Source organism: Onychomys torridus, chromosome 14, assembly GCF_903995425.1.
Source record: "Onychomys torridus chromosome 14, mOncTor1.1, whole genome shotgun sequence".
Taxonomy (NCBI): Eukaryota; Metazoa; Chordata; class Mammalia; order Rodentia; family Cricetidae; genus Onychomys; species Onychomys torridus.
Genome location: NC_050456.1, coordinates 68213081 through 68239826, shown reverse-complemented (window position 1 = coordinate 68239826; position 26746 = coordinate 68213081). Strand labels below are relative to the sequence as shown.

The following is a 26746-nucleotide window of genomic DNA, read 5'->3' as shown; positions in this document are numbered from 1 at the left end:
CTGTGCCCCAGGGAAGGTTGGGTCCATTGAGACTTGTATGGTGAAGCTGGGGAAGTAGGGTTGCTTTGCTGAGAACTGTGTTGCTTTCCAGGTTGATGAGGGGCTAGTGTTACCCGGGAGACACAGGGGTATACCTTGTAAGGTTGGCTGTGCCAGCAAGGGCTGCCATTCTGTCTGCTTTGAGGGCAGCAGAGGAGCTGGAGAACAGAATGCCTGCTTCTGTGCCAGCCTTTGGACGCAATTTAAAGTGTGGAAATGACAGTGTGTTTCTGGGGTGTGTCAATGTCATTCCCATTTATAGGTGAGGAATTTATTTATGCACACACCCTTGTCACTAGGCTGATAAGCAGAGCAGCTGATTGGCAACACAGGCTCTCTGGGGCCTGAGTTCCTCTCTATAGCACACACCCTGTCTCTGCAGTTGCCAACATTCAACCCTTTTGGACCACGTAGTTGGAGCATGCTGCTGGGAAAAATGTCGGCGGTGAATGGATCAGTGTAATAAACACATTCTCCTGACCTGCCCAGCCACCCTGTCATCCATGCCACTTCCTCACCACTTCCTCATCTTTCTGCTGTCCCCAAGTCTGGATGCCTTTTCTCTCTCTCTTCCTCAGGTCCCTCACTCCTGCCAGAGACAGATTGTCCATGTCAGGGAAAGCAAGCTCTCATTCCTGTGTGGCACTGAACCAGAACACCCACAGAAAAGCCGAGTCTTATCTTTTTCTTTTCTTTTCTTTTTCTTTTTCTTTCTTTCTTTCTTTTTTTCTTTTTTTTTTTTTTTTTTTGTGGAGCTGAGGATCGAACCCAGGGCCTTGCGCTTGCTAGGCAAGCACTCTACCACTGAGCTAAATCCCCAATTTTTTTTTTTTTTTTAAGATTTTATTTATTTATTATGTATACAGAAGAGGGCACCAGATCTCATTACAGATGGTTGTGAGCCACCATGTGGTTGCTGGGAATTGAACTCAGGACCTCTGGAAGAGCAGTTGGTGCTCTTAACCTCTGAGCCATCTCTCCAGCCCAAAAGCCGATTCTTTGCAAATCAAATTATTTATTTTTGGGGGAAAGGGGGGTCCGCAGAGGCACATGTGCCATGGCATGTGTGTGTGGATATCAGAGGACAATTTGCAGGAATTGGTTCTCTCCTTCCACCATATAGGTTCCAGGGATCCAACTTGGGTCACCAGGCTTGGTGATAAATGCTGAACCATCTTGTCAGCCCTGCTTTAAAACCAAAACCAAAACCCAGCTTTATTTGCATACCGTTGAATCCCCCCTCCTCCCAATTTTAAGTGTAGAGTTTACGTCAGGGCTTTTCCCCACAGGTGTACAGAGTTGTGTAACCCTCACCTCAGTCCATCAGGGGTAGCTGGTTTTCAGTGTCTGTCAGCCGGGGAGGTGAGTGGTCCCAGGGCCCCACTGTGATACCATAATCAATGCTCGCCCATTTCAGAGGCTCTGGTTCCAGTTCCAAGGATGTGACACACTGAGCGTGGGATATGAAAGCTCAGTGGCCTAGGCAGGGCTGAATGACATGCTAGACAGGGGCCTCAGCAGGCTGCCTTTGAGAACAGACGTTGCCTCCCATGATGCATGGATGGGTAGGTTTGACAGGGCTCTCAAGGGGATCTGAGAGTCAGGGGGCATGGCAGGAGTCATCTGCCAGCAAGAACATGCAAACACAAATCCCAGACGTTATTTATGGAATCGTATTTTCAGCTTTAAATTTTAAAAATAGATGTGTGAAGCATTTTGTGTTTTCTTTTCAACGAAGAACCGAGTTGGTGTTTTTAAAAGAATTGTGTGGTTGCTCTGGGGTGGAGAGAATTGCTTTTTTCTCTCGTTCTGTCTCCTGCATCTAATGAGGGGCACATTTGAGGCTTTTTTGGCAGAGGCTCACACCACACTGTTGATCGTAACATTCTGCTGTTTGAGGTTAGTTTTGTGTTGTTGGCGCCTGTGCCACAGTGGAACAAGGTCTCTGATCCTAAATAGTATGGAATCCACTGTGACTTACTCTCCTGGTGCCACTGACTGCTCTGCTCTTGCCTGCTACCCTTCTCCCTCAGGCACCCATGGGGGCAGCCTGTCAAGTCCTTGCTTGTTGAGCTTCCTCAGCGAGGCCCTCCTGACCTCCTTGTCCCATTTATCCTGCCCTGTTTCCCCTTCTCCCTAGCTCATTTGAGCAGACAGTCTCTTATATGAGTGCCTAGATGGGGTCTGGCATGAAGTATGTGCTCAGCGAACACAGCCTGTGTGCTGGAGGCCTGCCCCCGTCTCTTCCTGTCTCTCCATATGCTACTCCTATAAGCCCCGCTTCCTCCAGCTGTTTAACCACAGACTTGGATACATAAAAAAGGTCGTTCGGGTGATGTTTAATCCCTGCTCTGTAACAGCTGTGTCTTCCTTAGGCCAGAGATGGCCCACGGAGGGAGCCACACCATCTTGCCAGCTGCATGGCCATCAAGCCCATTTATTTGCTTTTCTGGTGAGAGTGCTCTGTAGAAGCCTTGTCAAGATCAAGGGCCAGCCTCAGCTCTGGCTGTAAAATAAGGTAGAGTGGTGTATAGGACACTTCTGGTATCTCAGCAGCTAGGCCTGTCACTGTGCCACACACACAGAAGACGGGGTTTGTCTGACAAGAAGCCAGAGTGTTAGCAAATTAATTTTTGTGATGCAGCATAGAACTGTCTGGAAGAGAGCTTTGTTTTTCCTTCCAAGGCTTGTCTCCAAGCGCAGCGGTGGTTAACATACTCATAAATTGCTGATTGCACCTGCATCAGCTAGAATAGAAGGGAAGGAGCTGTAGAGGTGCAGAGGCCCTGTGTAGCAGAATCTTAAAGGGTTCTTATTAATAAAATCAAACCCGAGGCAAGTTATTGGGGTGACTGCTGGAAGATCAGAGAGACAGAACAAGCCAGTTTCCTCACCTCGCCAGTTCCTCAGCTGGTCTTGTTTCCTCAGACTGGAAGCTTCTGAGTCCTCATCCAGAATGGGTCTCAGCTGAACTGCTGCTAGAAGCCTAAAAGCTTAACCAGACAAATGGTTAACTAACTTAGTTCCTGGTCCTCACACCTTATATACCTTTCTCCTTTCTGCTGTCACTCCCTGGGATTAAAGGCTGAGTTTCTGGGATTAAAGGCGTAGGTCGCCATGCCTGGCTGTTTCTAATGTGGCCTTGAACTCAGAGATCCAGAGGGATTTCTGTCCCTGGAATGCTAGGATTAAAGGTGTGTGCTACCACTGCCTATCCTCATGTTTAATATTGTGGCTGTTCTGTCTCTGACCCCCAGATAAGTTTATTTCGGGGAACACACAATATTTTGGGGAACACAGTACCACCACAGCCCTGTTCCGAGAGAGACACACAGGACAGAGTCTAGGTGAACGTGTTTAAAACCATGCATTGTGCAGATGGCTATGTTTGTGAGTATTTGGCCATAGGTTCCAAGCAGGACTGGCCACCACCATTCCTAAACTCATTCTAAATGTCAATTCAGATTCGGGGGATGGGTCTGTGGAGGGGTTGTGACCCCATATGTTTGCTCCGCAGCAGCCTGTCTCAACACAGCTGCAACTCTTGGGACCAGCTGTCTGTGGTCTGGCCATTGGTCCCGAGTGGTCCTTGAATGGTGGTTGAAAATAGGTCTCCAGCAGCAGCAGAAGCACTTGGAAGGCTCAGGACAATCTGTACCTATCCTTCACTCCTTGGCCAAGTGTAGGACCCTGTGGCGTCTGCTGCTCTGGTTCAGGAAGCCCGAGGCCTGGTTTCTGACCCTCCCAAGAAGACCCAAATGCCCTTGCATCCTTTTTCATCCTGGCTGGCTGCCCCTTGGCTGGAGCCTTGCAGAAGCAGCTCAGCCCAAACCTGTTCTTTAGCATTTGCTGTTCAGATGCTCACTGTACTAGATCCAGGGGCCCTGGAGCCATAGAAAAGCCCCCAGTGTTTATTGAGCAGGGAGGTGATAGAGGAGAATCCATAATGATGGGTATCCCATCATGCCAGTGTGCTTCTGTGTGCAGAGGGGATAATTACCTAGGCAAGTCAGAAGGGCTTCCTGGGAGAGGTGGTGTTTGGGCAAAGCTTTGGTGAACTCTCAGTAGAGAAGGCAAGTTGTGCTTGCTTTCTGTCATGGAACTAATACTTGAGGCAATCACCTTATACAGGGGCCCAGTCTGTTTTGGATCATGTTGTTGGGATGAGCCAGCCCGTAATTCAGTTGCTTTGAGACCTTGAACATACGTTGGAGCAGAACTGCCCACAATTAGGGTGAGGAAGCAGAGGAAGAAATGACCAGGGTCAAGGCATGCCCAGTGATCTAACTTTAGACCTCCCATTCGCTCCCATCTCTTAAATCTCTTAGCAGTTCCACTCTGGGATCAGCCCTTCAACACACAGGCCTTTGGGGGGCATTCTCCATCCTGACCATAGAGGCGAAGAGGGGTGTCAGAGGTGGGAGGGACTCTGGGTTGGAGATGTGTGGGAAGCAGCCCTGCTGGGAGGAAGGCTCTAGAGCAGCTGCACCTCTTTACCCTCTCGGGGGACAGCCCTGAAGTTCTTGGATCCTACGGAAACCTCCCCCACACAGCCTACACAGAGCAACTCTGCACAGCCAACTGGGTTAGTGAGGCAGGTGTGCTTAGCTTACTGGCTGCCTCCTGCAAGCCGGCAAGGGCCCTGGCTCCGCTTGTCACAGTTGGCTTTCTTACCTAGGTTGCTTTCCTCAGAACTGAAAGGACCCTCTTCCTTCCTGGCTGCTGGCCGGTGGTCCTGCTGTGGGGTGCTGGGGCTGCTGAGAGTTCTCCATGGGGCTGCCAAGCCATTCCCTTGTCCTTTACCCAGCCTGCCCATGTTTTTATTTCATTTATCCAGGCCTTTACTTCTAACCCTGTTTGTGTATTACATTTACTTTGTGTGTCCACGTGCCACAATGTACATGTAAAGATCCGATGACGACTTTTAAGGAGTCAGTTCTTTTCTCTCATCATGTGGGGGCCCAGGGATCAAACTCGACTTGTTAGGCTTGGTCACAGGCACCTTTACTTACTGACCATAGATTGTAAAAACCTTAATTCTTTGAACGAGGAGAGAGAATGTAAGAGTTAATGGTTAATCTTTGTTAACTTGATTAGATTGGGAACTGCCTAGGAAACCCCTGCGTGTATTTGTGAGTGCATTTCGGAGAGAGTAGGGCTGGTGCCATGCTATGGATGGAGTCTGGGGCTGAATAAAGTCTGCTTCCCGAGTGTGGATGCAGCAGAGCGCTGCCTCCTCCTGCCACCACACCTGTCCTGCCATGATGGGGCGCAGTCCTTCAAGCCACGAACCTAAATGCACCCTTTGTCAAGTGGCTTTCCCCGACTGCTTTGTCACAGCAGTGAGAAAATAGTTAATATGTAAGTGTTTAAAATCCCCACTCTTACCAGAATTTTAATCATTCTGGTGTCCCCTGTTTGACTCTTGAGAGCAGTTCAGGATAGCTTCCTGATGTCCTGAGGGTCTATTAGCTTGCTCCTGGCTTCCCTGGTGCCTGCTAGTTCAGAAATGTGTCCCTTTGTCCTGCTGCATTGCTGGTTTGGTGGCCTAAACACTTAGAAGCCCATGCCATTCCTCCTAGGAACGGATAGAACTTGGTTCCCAGAACCTCAGGGCCAGCGCAGTAGTCCAGGGCCAGCCCTCTGGCCAGCAGGGCCTGCTTGGAAACCAGGCTTTGTTTAGTAAACTTCCTGGAGTGGTAGAGCCCAGAGAGAGCCTCAGCCACCACCGCCATGGCTTCTAGAAGTTCTACTCTCTGTGGTTGCCACCGGCCGGGTCGGAAGAGGAGATTGAAGGAAGAGATGTTATTTGTCAAAGGTTGCTGCTGTCTTTCCCCTAGCGTTTCCCCTGTCCGGGCCTAGTGTTCTCTGTCTGGTGCTGGGAGGTCCCTTGACTTGGACGTGTCCCTGCTGCACAGCCTCTCATCTCTCTCCTCCTGGGCAAACCATGGGAGGCGGTCTTTCCTCTTATTCTTTGCTTGGTGAATTTTCCGTCAACTTCTGTGGCCCTGGGCTGGTAGGAACAGACTGGGGTGGTCAGGGTGTTCTGAGGGCTCCTGTGGTTGCAAACTATTCTGTATAACCTGGGGACAGCTGTCTTCTGTTCTGTGTGGTTTTTACCAGGGCATTCAGAGGCATAAGACAGGATTGATAGGGAAGACAGGGAGACACTGGGATGGGGGATGGTGCAGCTGGTCAGGGCACTTGGAGCACCCCTGCACCATTCCATGATGATGTGTAGCTCTGTGCCTACCAAACTATATAGTTGGTAATGTTTGTTGAATGGCTAAATAAATAGGGGATTGCAGGGTTATGTCAGTGCCTGGTGGGTGTCACGTGTGATCACATTCTGTGGGTAAGAAAGCTAATGAAACCTCATCCCAGAATGTGAACCTGCTTCCTACCCGTCAAGTGGGGCAGGGATAGTGGAGGTTGTCCCATGTTCCCACACATGAGCTGTTTTGTGCATGATTCCATGGTAGTGCCATGGAAGGCTATTCTGTCTAAATAATATAAATAATAATAAATCACTGTCTTCATGTTAGGCAGAACCTCCAGGGAAGGTTCCAGAGCTGGCCTCTTGGGTGAGCCCCTGGATGGACAGGGGGACCATTGATAGCATGTTCAAACTGCTGTTTTCACAAATGGGGCAGCCCTGTAATCGTGCTTATGAAATGACCCGTTTTTAAACAGAAAACCAGGGAAAGCAGAGTTCGTGGTCCCACCCTAGCATGTAAAGTTGGAGGAGAACAGAACATAAAATTACTAAGAAAGACATCTATCTGTGGAAACCAAAACTGTTATCTTAGCTGATCTCCTGCAGCAGTTAACGTCAGTCAGTCAGCAAATGAGGGGAAACATTTACGCAGTGAGTGCTGGGTGCTAGGGCGGAGGTGGGCTGAGGGAGCGCCAGGCTCCAGGGCAGCCTGAGGCTCTGACTCCGCCTCGTTGTTCTTGTTTAGAAGATGGAGGGGATGATGCTGTCCTTTTAAAACTGTTTTGGGGTTAGCACAAATGGTAGCCATAGCACGTGGCACTCAAGTACAATGATAGTGGCCACGGCGTATCTCTGCAGGCTCAGGCCAGTACTCTGGGGTATACCACCCTGCCCTCCAGCCCCAAACCTGGCTGCTTTGCAGGTCCTCAGCCTGCTGAGTTAGCAAGACCGGCCTGAGTTGCCCTGCTGTTCTTTGACCCTGTCTCCAGATCCCCAGGGCTTCCTTCCTGCCTTCCTCGAGGCTGCCACTTTGCACCCCACCCTCACACCAAGTCTTCCGAGCTAGCCCAGCTCCATGGTATAACTGCCCTGCCACTTTCCATCCTGTGCTCACACCTTGGTGGGAGCAGATGTTTCCCTAGTGCACTGGGAGCTGGGTGTTGTATGTATCTTTCAGGTTTGGATGAAGTGGGTGACTTCCAGGCTGTAAGCAAGCTAGTGGGGTTTTCTTAGAAGACTCCACCACTGACTCAGACTCTCTGGGGTTCCCTGCACAAAACACAAGGTAGAGTGCGTGTCGGGCGTTTTCTTACTTCGCTCTCTGGGGTTGCTGGTGAATCATCTGGCCTAGAAAATGACATTGTTTCACCCCCAGCACCATCTCTCTGGAAACCAGCCTCAGTAAGCTTAACCACAAAACATTCAGACTTTGAGAAACATGCTTTCTTACCTCTGGATCTTTACATGCTGCTGTCTGCCTGGAAGCCTTGCCCGACCCTGAAAACCAGAAATCTTTTTTTTTTTCTAGCTCTTGAAAGTGCGTGCGCATGTGTGTAAGGTGTGTTTTGACTGTGTGTATGTCTGTACACCACATGTGTGCAGTACACATGGAGGCCAGAAGAGAGCGTCAGATCCCCTGGAACTGGAATTATGGGCAGTTGTTAGCTACCATATGGGTGCTGGGTCTGGTAGAAGAGCAGCCAGTGCTCTTAACCGCTGAGTCATCTCTCTAACCCATTAGGTCTTTGGAACTGCTGGCATGCTCATCTGTGTCCACGCTGTCTGCATTCAGAGGACTTGTTGACCATTATACTTCCAGCACACAGTAGGTGCTTGACAAGAAGTAGGTTGTCCTCAGGTGCTGATTGAGTTACCCAGCCTGCTTGCCTGCAGAGACTCAGGAGAATCTTTTGCTGGGTGTTGAAACTAGTCCAGCCTGTAGCCTGGGAGACTTAGGAGAATAGCTGCTTTTCTTTACTAGTGGAATCTTGAAAGAAATAGGCATCTACTTTTCACAGGCCATGGGGATGAGTGGACTCAGGCATTCATTCCAGGCTTCTCTTTAGGATGGAATCTGCCAGGCCAAAACACATAGGCTGTGAACATTGAATGCCAGGTGTGGGTCGAGGGTGTGGGTCGAGGGTCAGGACCCTGCTTATCTCCAGTGGGGATTTTATTTCCATTGTTTATTTTATGAATTTTTTCCTAAGCTTAATTCTCTATTTTTTTTAGCCTTGTTCCCTGCTATAAGGGGGAAACAATCCTTATTTTTCAAACAGGGCTCTACAGAGAGAACAATTTAGCTGTTTTGTCTTTTTAAATTTTTATATTACATTTTTATTTATTTGTCTCTGTGTGTGTGCATTTGTGTGATGAAATGTGCCACACACGGCATGAGCGTGGAAGCATGAGGATAACTTGGAGGAGTCGGTCCTTTCCTTCAAACTGTGGGTCCCAGATCAAACTTGGGCCATCAAGCTTAGTGGCAGGTGACTTTAGCCACCAAGCCATCTTGCTGATCCTGTTTTGTCTTATTTTGAAACAGGCCTTACCATGTATCCCAGGCTGGCCTTGAACTCACGATCCTCCTCGCTTCAATCTCTCCAGTGTGTGTGCCACCATGCCTAGCTCTCTCTTAGCTTTTTCCTACTCCTGATGACTTCTTGGGTGAATGAGTGGCTTAGGGTGGCATGGGGTGAAGGCAGGGTGCTGAAGTAGTGCTACACCTGCTCTTTTGCTGACTTCGTCGGGTTTGATTGTTGTTTATTTTCATTATTCTTGTGTGTATGGACATAATGCCTGCACATATGTCTGTGCACTACTTATGTGCTTGGTACCCATGAATACCAGAAGAGGGCAGTGGATGCCCCTGGAACCGGAGTTACAGACAGTTGGGATGTGCCATGTGGGTGCTGGGCATCAAACCTGGGTCCTGTGGACGAGCAGCCAGTGCTCTTAGCCGCTGAGCCGTCTCTCCAGCCCCTTTAGTGTAGTTTTGAGCCCTCACATTTGTGCCAGGTTCTAAACCCTTTGCTGTCAGAACACTTGGTGGGACACAGAGCTCGCTCATCCCATCTGGTGGGAACTCACTTCTCGAGGCCACCTCTCTCTGTTGTTTTAGTTGGCTGCTCCAGTTATTCTGAAAGATGCTAAAAGAGCCTTTGGTCCTTGGCTGTGCATAAAGATTTTCTACATGAGTTCAGGCTCTAGAAGCATTTTCTTCTCTTGTCTCAGATGCAGTGATAGGGGCAGGAAAGCATGGAAGCAGAGGCTGTGCATCTCTCACTGTAGGGCTAGGAGCCAGCAGCACCTGAGGGTCTCCTGCCTGCCAGTAATCGGTGAAACTCAGAGAAGGAGGTACCTGTTGACTGGGATGCCCCAGAGCATCCCATTGGCCTGACTTAAGGTTGTTAGCACTTGGAGTTCCCTTTTCTTCTGATTAAAACCAACCGTGGAAGCCTTAATTTTTCTCTCGGTGATAAGAAGGGAACATGGAAATGTGTAGATTAGATCCTTTGGTCAACAAGAAGGCCATAGTATATGGATCCACATCACAGGACCTCAACTTACCATGTGTCACTGAGAACAAGGAGGTGGCCTCAGGCCCCACCCGAGGCTGGGAGGTGCTTCAACTGTAGAGGACTGAACTCCCAACTCCCCGTTCTGAGGCTTGACAACCATGTCAGTGCCATGGAGTCCAGATCATAGAGTCTTGGCCTGGAATTAGCAGGCTCTCACAGGTGACTGCCTACACCCCTTGTCTATATCACAGTTCCTAGGTGTGGTTTGGGTTTTTCATTTATGTAGTATATCGGTTACTTTTCTCTTTGTTATAAAATACCTGACAGTAACTTATGGGAAGATAAATTTATTTTGGCTCACGAACTAAGAGGATTCATCATGGTGGGGAGAGAGGTGGAGTCCATGGTGGTGGGAGTGTGGGACCCTTCACATTACCTCATGTTCTGCTTCTGTCAGGACAGGATGCGGGATGTTGGCACTTACCAGGCTCTTCTTTTCTCCTTTTTCTTCAGTTGGTCTTCCCTCTTTAGTTAAGCCTCTGGCCTCAAAGACACGTACAGAGGTGTCCTAGGTGCTTTCAGATCCAGTCAAGTTGACAGGCACAGTGTGATAGGGGGGCAAGTCTTGAGAAAATGATGCTGTTTTTGGCATACATCATTCCCTGTTGTATGACAGGATGTGACAAAAAAGGCAGAAAACAATAGTGTTGGGTTTTGTTGTTGTTGTTGTTTTTTGTTTGTTTGTTTTAGCAAACCTTACTGGAAAACCCTATTCATGACCCAGGCCAGCTGCCTCCATCTCACCGAAGTAGGAAAGAGTCCAGGGCCTCGGGTATTGGTGAGGTTAGGTGATTGAGACAGACATTCAGCCCTGAGCACAAAGACATACATACAGCTCTGAAAGAAGTAAGTTTGGAGCCTGTCCTAGTGGCAGAATCAAGCGAGTAGCCAGATGTGTTGATCAAGGGTTTTAAAGTAGACACTGTTACATGATTCACAGGACAAAATGGAAAAGCCTGTCTGCAGGATAGTTTGACCACGTGACGAGTGTTAAGTGTTTCTCCCCCAGGAAAGTAAGGCTGCTCAAGAGAACTAATCACTAAGATGCTCTTTGCAGTGTCTTAGATCAAAATACTGACAGCCTGACCCCTGGAAAGCTGTTGGTTGATGTTTGGGCCTTGGTGCAAAGTGATGTGGTAACCATCAAAACATAAGTGTATCCAGTGTGAGTGCATGATTGTAATGCCACAACTTGGGGTGCTGAAGAAGGGAAAATGACAAGGACCAGGTGAACCAGGGATACTTAGTAAGCCTTTGTCTCAAAAAAACAAAAGATGACCTCTGTATGTTTTCTGTGGTTTATATTAGAGCACTCTAGTCGGACACTGACCTTCACAAACAGGAGGGGAAGGGGATGTGGGCTGCATGAGTATTGGCAGCATGAAGCTGAGTACAGTGGCTTGGCTATACTGTCCTGCCTGCTGTGTTAGAGAACTCACATGCTAACAGGCAAAGCCATAGATGTCTTCTATTGGACTTTGCTTATAGTACATGCTAAAAATTTTTGCTGTTGGGAAGGTCTGTTAATAATCACGGGGAGAGATTTACAAGGTATGTGAATGGTAAAGGGCTCAAATGGTTCTGCACAGAATTCTCACATGGTTAAAAAAAAAAAAAAAAAAACAGAACTCTTGTGTAGTGTGCACGTAGAAGTGGCTACTGGGGGATTTTATTTCAGTCTTTTTTTTTTCCTCCTTAAAGCAAAACACACATCTCCTGGGACTTTCTTAAGCAGTTAATTTAATTAAATCTGTTGCTGTTTTGACACAGGGAAGAGCATGGAGGAGATTAAGAAGGTGCTGCTGTTGGTGCTGGGCTGTGCTGTTCAGGTAGGGCTGCTCAGCGGGGGCAGAGGGCTCCTCGTGGCCAGTTCATCACTACAGAAGTTGCTAGGAGACAATGTGGCAACTGTTTATAGTGGCAGGGGCCTTGAGGTGGAGACCCCCAAGCCAGGGTAATGCACTATGTGCTCCCTGCAGATCGGCCAGATCTCAGGCACCTGTTTTTGTTTTTGTTTTGTTTTGGTTTTGGTTTTTTGAGACAGGGTTTCTCTGTGTAGCTTTGCGCCTTTCCTGGAACTCACTCTGTAGACCAGGCTGGCCTTGAACTCACAGAGATCCACATGGGTCTGCCTCCCGAGTGCTGGAATTAAAGGCGTGTGCCACCACCGCCCGGCTGGCACCTGTTTTTGTGAGCTGCTGTCAGAGTCCATTCTTTGTGGTCATCACCACGTGCTTGCCAGCTGTGGTGGCAGGGCTGAGGAACTGTGATGGAGCCCAGAAAATGTAAGACTGTCACCATCTAGTTGGATGTTGTGATATACACCCGTGATCTTAGCACTTGGGGGCTGAGGCAGGAGCATTGTGAATTTGAGAGTAACCTAGACTACAGAGACCTTGTCTCAAAAAACGAAGGGCTGGCACCACGCTTCGTAACAGCACTTGGCTAGTCTGTATAAAACCCTGGGTTCTGTCCCCAGTGCCACTAAGCAGACACAGTTGCCCTCTGGCCGTTTACGGTCAGAGTGTGCTTGCCCTCGCCCTGAGTCAGGTATGCTCCCTCTACTTGTGAAGAGCTTGTGTGAAGCAAGCATTTCTGTGTCCCACCTAAGTTTTTACCTGGGAGGGATCAAAGGCCAGCCTCTGAAGCCAGTCTCTTGTAGGTGGCCAGAAGAGCTTTGTACGGTCTTGAGGGGGCGGGTAAGGTACAAGGACCCCAGGCCTGTGTGGGTGTGGTTGTCACCCTGCATTTTCTGTACCTGGATGAATACTCCCATTAACTTGTGTAACCCTTCACAGTGTGAGAGAAAAGAGGAGTTCATTGAGAGAATCAAACAGCTGGACATTGAGACCCAAGCTGGCATTGTGGCTCACATCCAAGAGGTAGGCATTGGGGGGGGTGGGATGGCCATGGATGCTGAGGTTATTGCAAGAGACAGCATCTCCGTAGTGGAAAAGTTTGAGAACAACACCACTGTGAGTGGTTCCGCTAATTCTAGGTTTCATAACACCACAGACACATTGATTCTGTTTGGAAAGGTAGCCGCCAGCAAGCTAAAATAAAATAGAGGTTTAAAAAAACACCCAACACTTCAATCAAGTCATCTTCTGCCTGCTTCTTCTTGCCTTATATGGACTCAGACTATTTTTAAGAGCTGTCAAATGATTTAGGCTCAGACTTTGATTTATAGGCCCTGAAAATGTATTCTGGCAAATGTCATCCCGCTCTGAACAGTTGATCTTTATAGAGTCTCTGCTGCTGTCAGTGATACACAAGGAAACAAGCTGCCACCAAGTGAGATGTCAGAGCCAAGTCCTGAGAACACTGCCTCAGGAGGCCTCTACATGCTCACTGCCATAGGGAAGGACAAGCCAGACCTTCCTGTCCCTCTAAGGTTGACTGAGATGGTATCATCTGAAAAGGTGGCTTCCTGGCGGGGCGGATGTCCACCCGGGATGAACCTTTGGTGCTAGGTGCCTGGTTAGGGCTCGGCACCCACTCTTAATTAGACAGAGTAAGTACATGCAAGTATGGGAGTATGTGAGAGCCACTGCAATTAGAAGAGGCACCAGACACAGGGCTTTCCTGGCAGGTGCTGGTGACATGGCTGTAGCTGGAGTACCTGGCTCCCACAGTGGCTGGGGCACTGCAGGATCCAGAGCTTGAAGCCAGGATTAAAGTAGGAGATCGATGCCACTCTGTGCAGTAGGAGGAGGCCCAGCAAAGCTGCCATAGGAGAAAGCCAGCATTGAATACATATTTTCAACCATTACTGTGCTCCTTGGCATTTAAGAAGTAGTCTGCCTTTTAATTTCCTTGTGGGTGTTGTATTTTGCAAATATGTGTGTCTAGGGACTTAGGTCATTGAGATTTGTCAGTTCTTTGCTACTCACTGTTCTTCCTGCCCAGACTGCAGGATATTAGAAAAGAAAAGAAATACACAACCAAAGAGGCCTGTGTAGACTAGCAATTGTGGCAGCTGGCCGAGGAATTCATTGGGTACCTCTTAAGAGCCCACATGCCCAGGATCTGCTATAGAGCCTCTTGTTAGAATCAAGTGAGGAGGAGATTGGGCCTGTAATGGAAAGTTCAGCAGGTGACCCTGTGCCGCTTGGAGACCCTGAAGCCATCCACAGTGGCCTTGAGACTCAGGGTCTCCCCAGCCCTAACGCAGATCAGGCTGAGGGCTTGGCCTTCGGAATCTGGCTGCAGGGTACCACGGGATAAGATTTCTCCCAGTTCAGACATCTGAGTGCTTCCGCAGTGGACACCTCTTTTTCCCTGGTGTTACCGTCCCCATGAGACCTGTGTGTTATACTATCTCTCTTCTGACGGCAAGAGGAGGGCAGCTCACCAGATCCTCAGCTCTCTGCTCAGGAGAGTGGTAAAGCCAGGCTTGCCCTCTGTGGTCTGTGGGAATGAGACTCAGGCCTCAAAATCGCCTTGGACCATAAATAGCTCCCCCAAAGAGACCAAGGTTGCTGTGTATGCACTATTCTGAACCAGGGGGCTTAACATGTGTGTTCTGTTTGCATTAGATTTTATTTTAAGAAATAAGGTAAGACCTGTTCCTTGTCCTTGCACTGAAAGGCTCACCTTCTCTATGTTGTGAGTTAATGCAGCTTACAGCATCCCAGAGAATGTGAGTGTCTTGTCATCCTAGGAAAGGGGAAGCAGCTTATATGCCTGAATTCTGAACTGACTTAAGGAGCCCCTCTGCTAGGCATGGGAAATTTATCACTGAGGGCTTAATGAGGTCTGGGGAGTAAGATGCTGTTCCTTGTATGGGAATGAGGTGTAGGGTCGGCTCTGGCTCTGCCTGGGTCACACACCACATGGCCCTGGGTGTTCAGGAATACCAGAGCCAAACACAGCAGCCTCTGCAATCCTGGACCATGTTCCCACAGGTGACCCACAACCAGGAGAATGTGTTTGACCTGCAGTGGCTGGAGTTGCCAGATGTGGCCCCGGAGGAGCTGGAGGCCCTCTCCAGAAACATGGTGTTCCACCTCCGCAGACTCATTGACGAACGTGATGAGTGCACTGAGGTGTGTGTGCCTGTGGGGCAGCTGTGGCTAGCCGGCTGGGTCCCTGACGAGGCTTTTCTCTATCTCTGGTCTGAATGCCTCCCAGCCTGCTGGTCAGGCTCTCTGGGGTAGGACACCGCTATTTCCCCCGGGTACAGCCCCTGTGGTGAATGGTCTTAGCAGAGATGTCCACAGGAAGGGTCTGACCAGGGTGCCTAGCATGGGTGGGGTCTGTTTCTATTGCTACTCTTTCCTCACACTAAATAGTACCTCCCCCTCCTGGTTCTCAGTCTCTTGTCTCAGGGGTTCTTCATTTAGTCTGGGCCTAGACACTGGGCCAGTCCAGGGAGCCCCAGTGAACCGGCATATTCCCATCCTCTCTGTCTTGTGCAGCTGATCGTGGACCTGACACAAGAGAGGGACTACCTCCAGGCGCAGCACCCTCCCAGCCCCGGCAAGTTCTCTAGCCCAGACTCCACACCAAGCCCCACCAGCAGCCTGTCTAGTGAGGACAAGCAGCACCTGGCTGTGGAGCTGGCTGACACAAAGGCCAGGCTTCGGCGCGTCAGGCAGGAACTGTGAGTCCTGACACTTTTCCCCTCTTGCCTGTGGTGTGAACCAAACCTGGGTCTTCCCATGAACTTTGCTTGCACGTGTGGTGCTCTGGGTTCGCACAGCTGGCGGGGCTGCTCCGAGCTCCATGTGGCTGAAGGCTCATCACCAGCCCTCTGCAGGCCTGTACTTGTAGGGAGGGCTTCCTGGTGCTTAGGCTCCAGCCAGACTGTCTATCCAAGTAGGCCGCTATCCATGCAGGCTTAGTTTAGGGCTGGGATGTACAGAGTGTTTTCTTGGCTCTCTGTTTCTTTCCTGTTTTCTTGAAGTTGTGAATGTCACTTGTTCATCTGGGGAGTAAGTTGTTCAACCTTACCTCTCCACGTCTGGTCTCACAGAGCCATCTGTGGACTCAGAGCTATGACTAGGCTCTCTGTCTTGTACATGTGGGGACAATAGGTAGTGATTGAGTCCGGGTTAAGGGTACATGTTAGAAAGCTAAGAATTTTGAGCTGGGGAGCTGGCTTAGTGGGTACAGTGCTTGCAGAGTTTGGAATCCCAGCACCCACATAATAGCACATCTGTAACCCTGCACTGGGGGTGGAGACAGAAGGATCCCCAGGACTTGCTAGCTAGCCAGTCTAGCTGAAACAAGCCCCTGCTTCAATGAGAGACTGTCTCAGAAGACATGGACTATCAAATCTATGGGTACTGCATGCACTTGCACAAGTGAGTGGGTACACACACACACACACACACACACACACACACACACACCCCAGTCAGCACATGCACATGTGTGTACAAACACACAGAATAAACATCATGAACATTTTCACAGATCCCCAGAAGCCTTCATGCCTGCCTTTCCGCTCTGTGGTCCTAGAAGTAGCAGCCTGTTCCCAGAGCCCGCCAAGAAACATCCTCCCCACCCCCCTTCACACTCTCTCCTAATTACCTGTGCAGGGAGGAGAAGACGGAGCAGCTTGCAGATACCAGACACGAGGTGGACCAGCTGCTCCTGGAGCTTCAGAAGGCCAAGCAAGATGTGAGCACCAGGCCTGGGCCTGCACATGCAGGGGCTGAGGCTGGGGTTCCCCAGTATCCGGTCCCAGGGGGTCACGATGTATAATGGGACTTGTCCAGCAAAGCCGTCCACAGTTGTCGTCCTGAGAGCTTCCCAGGGTGCCAACTGTGTTTCTTAAAGTGTGGGAGACTCCACAGGGTGGCCTGGACACAGCTCCTGGGCCACCAGGAGATCTCATGCTGTAGGGATTCGACCCTTCTTCCTCCCCAGATGAGGGCTTTAAGCTGGGTTTGCACCGTCTCCAATCTTACAGAATGTCCAGCTGGCGGCTGATGCCCGGTCAGCCCGTGCCTATCGGGATGAGCTGGACTCGCTGAGGGAGAAGGCCAACCGTGTGGAGAGACTGGAGATGGAACTAATCCGCTGTAAGGAGAAGCTGCACGATGTGGACTTCTACAAGGCTCGCATGGAGGTAATGGCCACCCTCAAGATAGAGTGAGGTGGCCAGACAGGCTTCCACCCTGCGCTGTTGGACACAGCCTCCCAAGCGTGTGTCCTTGGAGGGTCCGAGCAGAGAGCCACAGTCTAGCAGCTGCCTCCTCCACAGCCCTCCTGCCTAGGTCCTCCCTGGCTCTCCTTCTCGTCCTTCTTTCCTCTCCAGATGTCGGGTGGGTGAGGGGGAACAGCGTCGACCGATAAAGGGCAGCCATGCTTTTCCGTTTTTCTTTCTCCCGCTGCATGCTTGTCTTGGGGTTTCTATTACTGTGGTGGACACCATGACCAAGAGGAACTTCGGGAAGAAAGGGTTTCTTTTAGATTGCAGCTTGTGGTTAGTTCATTGTTGATGGAGGGCAGGGCAGGAACCTTGAAGCGGGAGCTGATGGTGAAGCCCTGGCAAAGTGCTATTTACTGGCGTGCTCCGCTCAGGCACAGCACCACCCACAACAACCCTCCCATATCAATCTGTAATTAAGAAACTCCTTCAGGCCAGTCTGATGGAGGCATTTTCTCAATTGAGAGTCCCTTTTCCCAAATGACTCAAGTTGACATAAAACCAGTCATCACAATAACATAATGATGACTTCTATTTATGTGTGGGTTTTTTGTTTTTGTTTTTGTTTTTTTGTAGGGGGTGTTTTTTGTTTTGATTTTTTTGTTTTTTTGTTTTTTTGTTTGTTTGGTTTGGTCTGCTTCTTAAGGTTTGCAATTTCTGGACTATTTGCTAGATGTCAGTCTCCGTATCTATAAAATAAAAATACTGCTGCTAATAAAGTTTTGCAGATGTGGAGTGTGGGTCCCCTAGCCTGCTCACAGGCAGTGGAGGCTGTGCCAACATATTATGGTTACTTTACCCATTGTGTTTGTAAGTGTGGGCACACGCAGTGTGTGTGTGTGTGTGTGTGTGTGTGTGTGTGTGTGTGTGTGTGTGTGTGTGTGTGTGTGTAGGTTCCTACAGAGGTCAGAGGTTATGAGTTGCTCTATAGAGATAGGTGCTGAGAACTGTTAACCACTGAGCTACCTTCCCACCCCTTCTGTCTAGTTTGGATGTGGGTTCCAGGGGTGGAGCGTGAGTTGTCAACCGCACATAGCAGGTGCTCTCACCTACTCTCTGTCCCCCTCTTTTTTTTCTTTCTGAGGTTGGGTCTTGCTATCCTGCCCACCATGGCCTTGAATTCCTGGGCTCCAGCTGTCCTGCCTCAGCCTCCTTGGTGTTTCTTCTTGGTAGCTTCTGGGGTCACTGAGCTCGGCTCTAGCAGCCCGGTCATCCCTGCTGTGGGACTTCCCTTTCTTGTTGACACACTTAGCCTGCCACGGACAGGGTTGCTGAGGTGAGGATATGGCTGAGCACTGCTTCTCAGACCAACTCAGGGAGTGTCCCCCTGAGGAATGTGAGTGTCTGCATGACTCACCTTGCTCCCTACTGGGAAGACACCTTGGATTCTGGGCAAGGAGCTGGAGCAGGGGCCCAGGCCTTCCTCTGTCTGGGAACAGCTTCGTGGCTCACTGCCTCGGCCCGTGTGGAGAGGTGTAAGTTCTGGCCTGAAGGGCTCTAGGCGGAGAGAGCGTGCCATTTGGGCTTTGATGCTTATTCAGATGCTACCATTGGAGCCTCAGGCACAGTCTTGTACAGGTTTCCCAAACTGCTGCCTCAGCAGATCCTTCTGAAATTGTGACCTCGAAAGGTCTCCCCTGCCAGACAAGGTCAGGAATATCATGTGATGGCCAGGACTCACTCCCCAGAGATGGGTGGGTCCCAGACCCAGACTCTACATTCATTCCAACACTGTCCCAATGTTCTCCCTGGAACATGCAGACAATCTACTCTGTTGGGAGGTGGTGGTGGTGGTGGTGGTGGTGGTGGTGGTGGTGGTGGTGGTGGTGGTGGTGAAGATAATGATACAGGAGTCATTGCTCTCTGCAAAAGGAAGTATCTAGACATAGAAAAAGGTTTGCAGGGAGACTCTTTCCCATCCATTTTCTCAACATCTGACTCAGTACAGCAACACTTTTTCTATTATTAATTTTATAAGTCATCATGAAGTAAGTAGTTCTTTAGGGTTCACATTCTTTCTCTTAATAGTAAGAATGTATTTGTCTACATGAGACCTTTCAGGGCAGATGATGCTTGCATGGGTCTGCAGAAACTGTGGGGTCAGAGCCACCTGGTGGATTGGGCCTAAGAGAAGCTTGCGCTTCTGGAGTATGACCTCAGGACTCAGGTAATGGTGGAGCACACAGTACTTGGATGCTCCCTGGATTGGGAATTCCCAACAGCCATGTGAGCATCTTTACCCCTTAGAGAACGTGAAGAACAGTTATGATACCTTCTTTAGCCTCTCCACACTTGATACACTTTTTAGTATGAGATGAACTTTGTGGTGACGTTGACTGAGCAATGTGGAGACAGTCGTGGGAATTACAGGGACACCTCCAGTCTCCTTTGTTGTAGAGTATTATTTTAAAATGTGTTACATTTGTTTAATGATGCAAAGATATATTGCATTCTTTTATGTTGCATTTGCTTAATTTTGTGAAGCTGTGTTACTTTGCCTGTCTAGAACACATGACGATCTAAGGAAAGGACATTAGCCCCTTTGAATTGACCACATCAACTTAATTATGAAACAGAAATATGAGTTTGAAGCTAGGAAACTCCTTCCTTCCCTGAATCTTAGCTCTTCATTTTTCAAGCTGTGGTCTAAATCACAGGGGCCTGTTAAGAACACACACTTCAGGCTGGAGAGATGACTCTTTGTTGGTTAAGAACACTGGCCAATCTTCAGAGGCCCCAGGTTCAGTTCCCAGCATCTACATGGCAGCTCACAACTGTCTAACTCCAATTCCAGGGTATCCAGCGTCCTCTTCTATGCACGCGGGCAAAATACCTATACATATAAAAAAACACACACGCCTTCTTTTTCAAAGGTGAATGTTAGTGATGGTTCAGTTGGTAATGTGGTTGCTACACAGGCTGGAGGGCCTGAGTTCAGATTGCTCCTGGGATCCCAGCTCTGCAGAGGTGGGTATAGGGGATCCATCCCTGGGACTTGCTGGCCAGTCAGTGAGTTCTTAAAATAAAAGTAGGGAAGTGACTGAGGAAGATGCTCAGCACCAACCTCTGGCCTTCTTGACACATGGATTTCTACCTCACCACACCCACCCACCCACACACCCATCTGAGCGTGAGCGCACACACACACACACACACACACACACACAGAGACAGAGAGAGGGGGGGGGGGGGGGGGGGGTGGGGAGGGAGAGAGAGAGAGATTTATTGATTGCATTCCTGGATTCCCAAGTTCCTAAGGAGCAGGCCTCAGAAGTCTGCATTTCTGTAGATGGTGTTTCTGCACCCCCATGCTGGTGGGCCTTTGCCAGTTTTCAAACAGCCTCATGGTGTAACCGAGGCTGGGTCCTTCTGCCTCAGCCTCCTGAAGTGCTACAATGACAGGCGTGTGCTACCATGCATTCTTTCCTACAGAGGCTCTTGGCTGCAGGTTGCTCACTTGCACAGGCAAGAATTACAGAACTCAATACCTATCTGTGGTCAGCTCTGTCCATGTGGGCTTCCAACCCTGGGTTGGGGATTCTACCTCACATGACAGAAGGCACAAGCTTCTTGGGAACCCCTGCCCCAAGTGGAAGAAGCCATTGCTATGTGGCGTTCTGTACTCTTGGGAGAATGCAGGAGAGAAGCCTGAGCTTTATTCTCCTTGAGACTGGAATGAGGGGAGTTAGTTATGATGGGCAGGTGAGCAGGCTCATCTAAGCAAGAGTCTGGCTATAGCTTGTGTGTCAGCTGTCCACATTGGTGACACGTCTAGGTAACAGTGCTGGGGGGGGGGGGGCTGACCGCGACATCCTCCCTGATGACACCAGTGCAGATCCCCAGAGAAAGAGTGTCAGTTTCTGGTGGGAGGAGGAGATAAAGGAAGGGCTCAGGTCCAAGGGCAAGTGGAATTTCATTAGTAAAATGCAGACCGCAAGCTTTTAGTTTGTTTTTAAACTCCAACAGCTTTCCTGTGGTTCTTGGTCTAGCTCACAGAAGGGTAGAAACTGAATAACTGAGAGCAGCATAGAGCCAGGAAAAAGTGTGGAGTGGGTACACAGCTAGACCAGGTGACTTCCCTTTGAAAACAGTGGTCCTGGGGCCACTGCCTGGGGCAAGAGGGTTGCAGTCAGGCTAGTCAGGGAGAGACGTAGCCTGGAAGGTTTTCTTTTTCAGTATTTCGTGATTGGCTTAAAATTTCTGCCTAAGGCAAAAGGCAGATGACCGGATGCTGTGTGCATCCTGGGCACAGTGGCAGTGGCCTTCCCTGTGCTGTGTAATCTACAGCCTTCTAGAAAGTGCTAGTTTTGAACTAATCAGAGGGGCAGAGACCCAGCAGTACACTATTCTGCCAAGTGCTGGGTAAGTCTTGTCCTGTTATGAAAGGAGGGGTGTGTCCTGCCCTGGCCTCCCAGGCACAGAGGCATGCCTGCAGCAAGCTTATCCTAGCCAGCCCTTCTCTGTAGAGAACCCTGGAACAGGTCTTGCAGAGAGGAGGCAGCCAGAGAGATGGGTGGGTCACTGGCAAGGCCCCGGCCCTTAGGAGCTGGGTTAATGAGCAGTTCCAGCATGTTTGGTACCTGACAACCCCGTTCCCAGATCACACCCCTAAGATGACAGTAGTAGAGTCCAGTGTCAGGAAGGGACAGTTTGACTCACTCCCCTGTGCCCTGAGGTTCCTAGCTCTTCTAGATTGCCCGTCATCTTCAGTGGGGCATGCCCAGGACTCAGTAAGTAGCACCCAGTGCCTTGAGCTTTGGGCTGCTTCCTGCTCTCAGATCTCCGTCCCAGAGAATGTGTCCAGAATCACTGTCTACCCTCCATACTGGCCTGTGTTGACTGTGGGATCCAGTCATTTTCCTTGCACTTGTGCAGGGGTTGGTTCGCCTCCTCTTTTTTCTCCTCACCTCACCCCACCCCACATGGATCAGGCCCAGGGACCCACCATCCTTTACACCCATGTCCTCACCTCCCAGCATGTTGCTGTCCTCAGGAGGTATCTGAAGCCTGTGCGCTCCTCTGGCTGCTTCCTCTGGCTTGCTCTGGTTACTCCAGCGCCTGCGCACAGAAGCCCTCCCTGAATCTAAGCTGACTATGCTGCTCAGTCCCTTGGCCTGCTCCTGGGTGCCCTGCTTCTGGGGTGCCCTCTCCAGTGGTCTCTCAGATACCTCTCCTTGGCCGGAATGACTCCATGCTCTCCCTTTGTCCAGCACTTAGTGCTGGGACCCTTTGGCAACCCCCCTCCAAACACCCCACCCTACTCCACCCTACCCCCGGGCCTCTGCACCAGACTTTACAGGTTGCCTACCTCTCCTTCTGCTCATTCATTCAGGAGTTGTCCTCTTGGGGCCAGAAAGCAGGCCTAGGTCTGTGGGCACAGCAGGCCATGTCCCCAGTCTCTTGCTTCACGTTTTCTTTAGAAACACCCCCCCCCATCTTTCTGGGCAGTGTATGAAATATGGTATTACTGTGATGTATATTTCTATGTTTCCTGACCAGACTCTGAGCCCAGGCAGATAGTTTGTGCCTCTCTGATCATAAGGCCTCTGTGCCAGGGACATTCTCTGCCCTCAAGCCAGCAAGCAATAATCTGTAGATTAAACCCAGCCCATCGTTGGCTTTTATGGGTACAGTTTTATTGGAACACGATGCCCCATCCTCTAGCCCCAACAGAGAGTGTTGCTTTCTGGTCCTTTACAAAGCAGGTGCACAGCGAGGCCTTTAAGTGAGCAGTAGTGACTGTAGATCCTGGCCTGTGTTTGGCTCTAGGTCCACCATAGCATATAAGGCCCATGGTGACCCTGTGAGGTATAGCAGCCTCCTTTCTCCAGACAAGAAAAGGCATCACAGTTGCTAAGCAAGTGGTCTGGGATAGGAATGTGGCTGGCAGTCTCCAGATCCCTGACTGGCTGCCAGAGAATGAGGGGGAGCCTTGGCCATTAAGGAGAAGAAAAGGGTACAGGAGAACTAGAGGTGCTTATGGAGAGACCCCAGCCTCCCCCAGTTCATGCTCAACTAAGCAATCCTGTCCCAAGTGAAGAATGTTAAGTTCCAGGGAGCTTGCCGAGGGAAACTCAGATGCTGGGTGGGTAGTCTTCTCTTCTTTCTGCCTTGGGGTTCCTTTTTTTGCTTCTGGGGACTGTGATGAGATCTGTCTAGTTGAACAGAGTAGAGGGGACCTTTGGTTTCTGGTCTAGTCCCTACATTTCTTCGGATCAGGCCATGTTGTAGGCAGGCAGACCGGCCCTCAGGGTCAGGGTAGAACATACCCTGCCCTTGACTCTCCATGGCTGAGGGGTGAGGCACTGGATGAGGGATAGAGACAGGACAGGAAGGAGTGAGAAGCCTGTTGCTATGGGTCCAGTGGTCCAGCTCTTTCTTCCCCAGCACTCCTGGGCTTCCCGTTGCAGTGGACGCCAGGAGCCATTGTGTGACCCCCAAGCTCACTGGAAAAGAGACTTTGTTTGACCCCACAATCCCTCTGATGTTTGGTGTTGGGGGTGGGGGTGGGTCAAGAGGCACTCCTGGAAACCAGTACGTTTTGTTTGCTTTGTTTTTTAGTGGTAGGGACCGAGCCAAGAGCCTCGTGTATGCTAGGCAAGTCCTCCATTGTTCAGCAACACCCCTAAGCCCTTGCAAATCAATTTCTGTCTGTTGACAAGGGAGCTGCTTCGTGGGTGAGTGCTGGGTTGAACTTTGTCCTTCCTAGGTGTGAAGTGTCTGTGACTGGAGCTGTTGAGTTCAGACATTGGGCACCGGGAATTGTGCGCACATTCTTAACCCACGTTTTCACTTAGACACCGTTATCCAACCTGGGAGTCCCTACAGCTAGAGAAATGGAGTTGGCCCTCTCGTCCCAAGTCACTCTTTCAAGTCACAATGGCAGGTCAGGAGTGGACTCTCAAGTCACTTGGGGACAGGACCTCAAGTCTAACCTGTCGCTGTCTAAACACCCCAGCTGTGGACAGGGCAGGGTTGGGCTCGATAACAGCCTCCTGGTTCGGGCAGATAGGTATGTCAGATAGCTGCCCAGAGCAATGGAGTCAGCCTTCTCACCCCTGCAGACCACTAGTGGAGTCCTTGGCCTGTAGGAGCTTGAGCATAGCATCCTTCCTGGCTGCTCGTTGTCCTGTGAGGTGGAAGATGTGCAGAACAGGGTGGAATGTCATTACCTCATACTGGGGATGTCGAGACCAAAGCAGAGGCAGTTTGAAAGGTGCTTAGAGATGATCCTGTTGGGTGCTGGTGCTGCCCTGCCTGTCAGAGTATCTAAGTCGTTCAAGGGCCACCACAGAGGCCACCTCTAGCTCCCCCTTGCTACAAGACTCAGTGAAAAGAAGTGTAACAATCCTGTCCCCAAAAGTTCCCTTAGTGGGGGAAGAGGACAGCTACCAGTACCTCAGGAGCAGGGGAGGATGGAAACCCAAATACCCAACTTAGTGACAAAGTAGACTCCCAAGTCCACTGCAGCCAGCCACTAGTTCCTAGCTCTACGAAATCCTCAGCCTAAAGAGCGTGAGTTCCTGTTTCCTCATGCCTTATCTACCTTCCTCTGCCCAGACATCACTGCCTGGGATGAAAGGCGTGTGTGCTTCCCAAGCAAAGGCATGAGATCTCAAGTGCTGGGATCAAAGGCGTGTGCCACCACTGACCAGCCCTGTTTCTCTCCTATATTGGATCAATCTTATGTAGTCCAGTATGGCCTTGAACTCACAGAGATCCAGAGGGATCTGTCTCCTGAGTGATAGGATTAAAAGTGTGTGCCACCACTGCCTGACCTCTATATCTAATCTAGTGGCTGGCTCTGTCCCCTGATCCTCAGGCAAGTTTATTAGGGTACACACTTTATCACCACAGACCACAAAGAGAGTGCTGGACCCTTTTGCTGATTTGAGATCCTCATTGATTGTTTTCTGACTTAATGTCACTGGTGGCAGTCTGGGCCTCTTATTAACCAGAGACCTTTGAGAAGCGGAGGGCCGTGGAGAAAAGTCAGGTCTGAGCCTGCAGCCTAAGTGTGAACTTTGGCCTTGGCCCGCAGCAGGCCTGTGACTTTGGGTGCCCTCCTTAATGCACTTGAGTTGGTCTTTCATCTATAGGAAGAGACTGACCCTGACCTGCCTACCCTCGGAGGGGTGCTGTGAGGAACAGGTGAGGGAGGACCAGCCACAGTGATGTGTCTTTGTCGGGCATGGAGTCTCCGGAGACAAATGGGAGACCCTAAAATCAATGAGCTGCTTCCCGGGGCCAGCTTTGATCAAGCCCATGTCCATGAGTGCTTCCCTCCACCGGGAAGCTTGGATTCAGGCCCATGTGGGAGAATGAGCACACGGTGGGCACATGGAAGCCCCAGCCTTGGTCCCTGTTGTAGTCTGTGAGTGTGACAAGTCTTGAGAATCTTCCCCACCCAGGAAGGTGGCAGTTCCCTGCACGCACTGTTTATAGACTGTGAGGATGTGGGAGACGTGCAAGCCGCCCCCACCCCCAACCCAGGACACCAAGCACTGCCTGGAAGGGCTCATGGGACAGGAGAGGCTCAGGACAAGGTCTGACAGGCGTGGCCCATAGACTGGCCTCTTCTTGTGATGCCAGCAGAGGCCAGTTTCTGCCTGTGCCTGTCTGGGGTTCGTATTTCCTGCTTTGTTGGGCTGTGACTTGAGTGTCCCCTTCTTGTTTGGCCTAAATACTGAATTGAGAGGATCCGACTTAGTCCTGGGCTCTGTCCCCTCTGGTCTCTCAGCCACTCCCTTCACTTCCCTTTGTGGATGGAACTCAGGCCAGCGGTGACCCTCATTGTCAGCAGAGTCCACTTTCTAGTGGGGTCCAAGTTGAGGATCATCTGGCTGTGGAAGACCTCGAGGAGGGGTTATCTTCCCAAAGTTCCTCCTTATCTGCTGTGCTGGGGATCAAACCCCAGGACCTTGTGCACACTAAGCATTCGCTCTGTGCTGATCTACACCCCAGCACCATTAAACATTTTCTCGTTTCTTGAATTTTTTTCTTTGAGAGTTACTTGCCTGGCCTCAAGGGAACCAGTGAGGCTGACAAGGACTGGATGCGGAGCTTCCCACCGCGTGTGTCCCTCAGCTGGTTGCTTGGCTCCAGGGTCTGAAAGTGCTTTGTTTGGCAGTCCTGTGGTCATGACCCTGGCCTTTACCTGACGCCTCTCCTGTTGGTGCTTGCTCTTCAGGAGCTGAGAGAAGACAACATCATCTTAATCGAGACCAAGGCCATGTTGGAAGAGCAACTGACCGCCGCCCGTGCTCGAGGTGATAAAGTCCACGAGCTGGAGAAGGAGAACTTGCAGCTAAAATCTAAACTCCATGACTTGGAGCTGGTAGGAATGAAGCGGGTGCCACATCAAGAGGCGATGGCGGGGGTGTAGGAGGCGCGAGCCCCTCTGATGTGTCAGCTTCTGAGTTTGCTGCCTGCCAGCAGCTTGCTGACTTAAGAGCTTGCAAAGCTCAGTGGCTCAAGTGGACACTTAAGTGCCCTCGAACAGCTAGGACCTGACTTGTATGTTGCTTCTGCAGGGATGAGCACATCTGTCTTTTTCAAGGGTCCTCAATGGCTCTTGAGTGGGTTGAGCACTGGTCCGTCATCCCTGTCACAGCCTTTGAGGCTGCAGAGACCTACTTTAAGGCCAACAAGCTTCTCATCACTGCAGTGTAATATTGCAAAGCACGGTTCCTTGTGTTCCTACGTTCAGAGTGTTCACGGAGACCTCAGGACTTCCTTCTTAACCTAGTC

The 26746-nt window shown here is 50.3% G+C and overlaps 1 protein-coding gene across 1 annotated transcript in view; it reads left to right on the top strand.

Moving 5' to 3' along the window:
* Positions 1-26746, top strand: part of Ccdc88c (coiled-coil domain containing 88C) — a 123522-nt gene that overhangs the window by 50583 nt on the left and 46193 nt on the right. Inside the window, 7 exon segments of the mRNA XM_036206178.1 lie at positions 11608-11666; positions 12636-12719; positions 14745-14885; positions 15258-15442; positions 16383-16464; positions 16757-16915; positions 26187-26333. Coding sequence (XP_036062071.1) covers positions 11608-11666; positions 12636-12719; positions 14745-14885; positions 15258-15442; positions 16383-16464; positions 16757-16915; positions 26187-26333 — 857 coding nt within the window.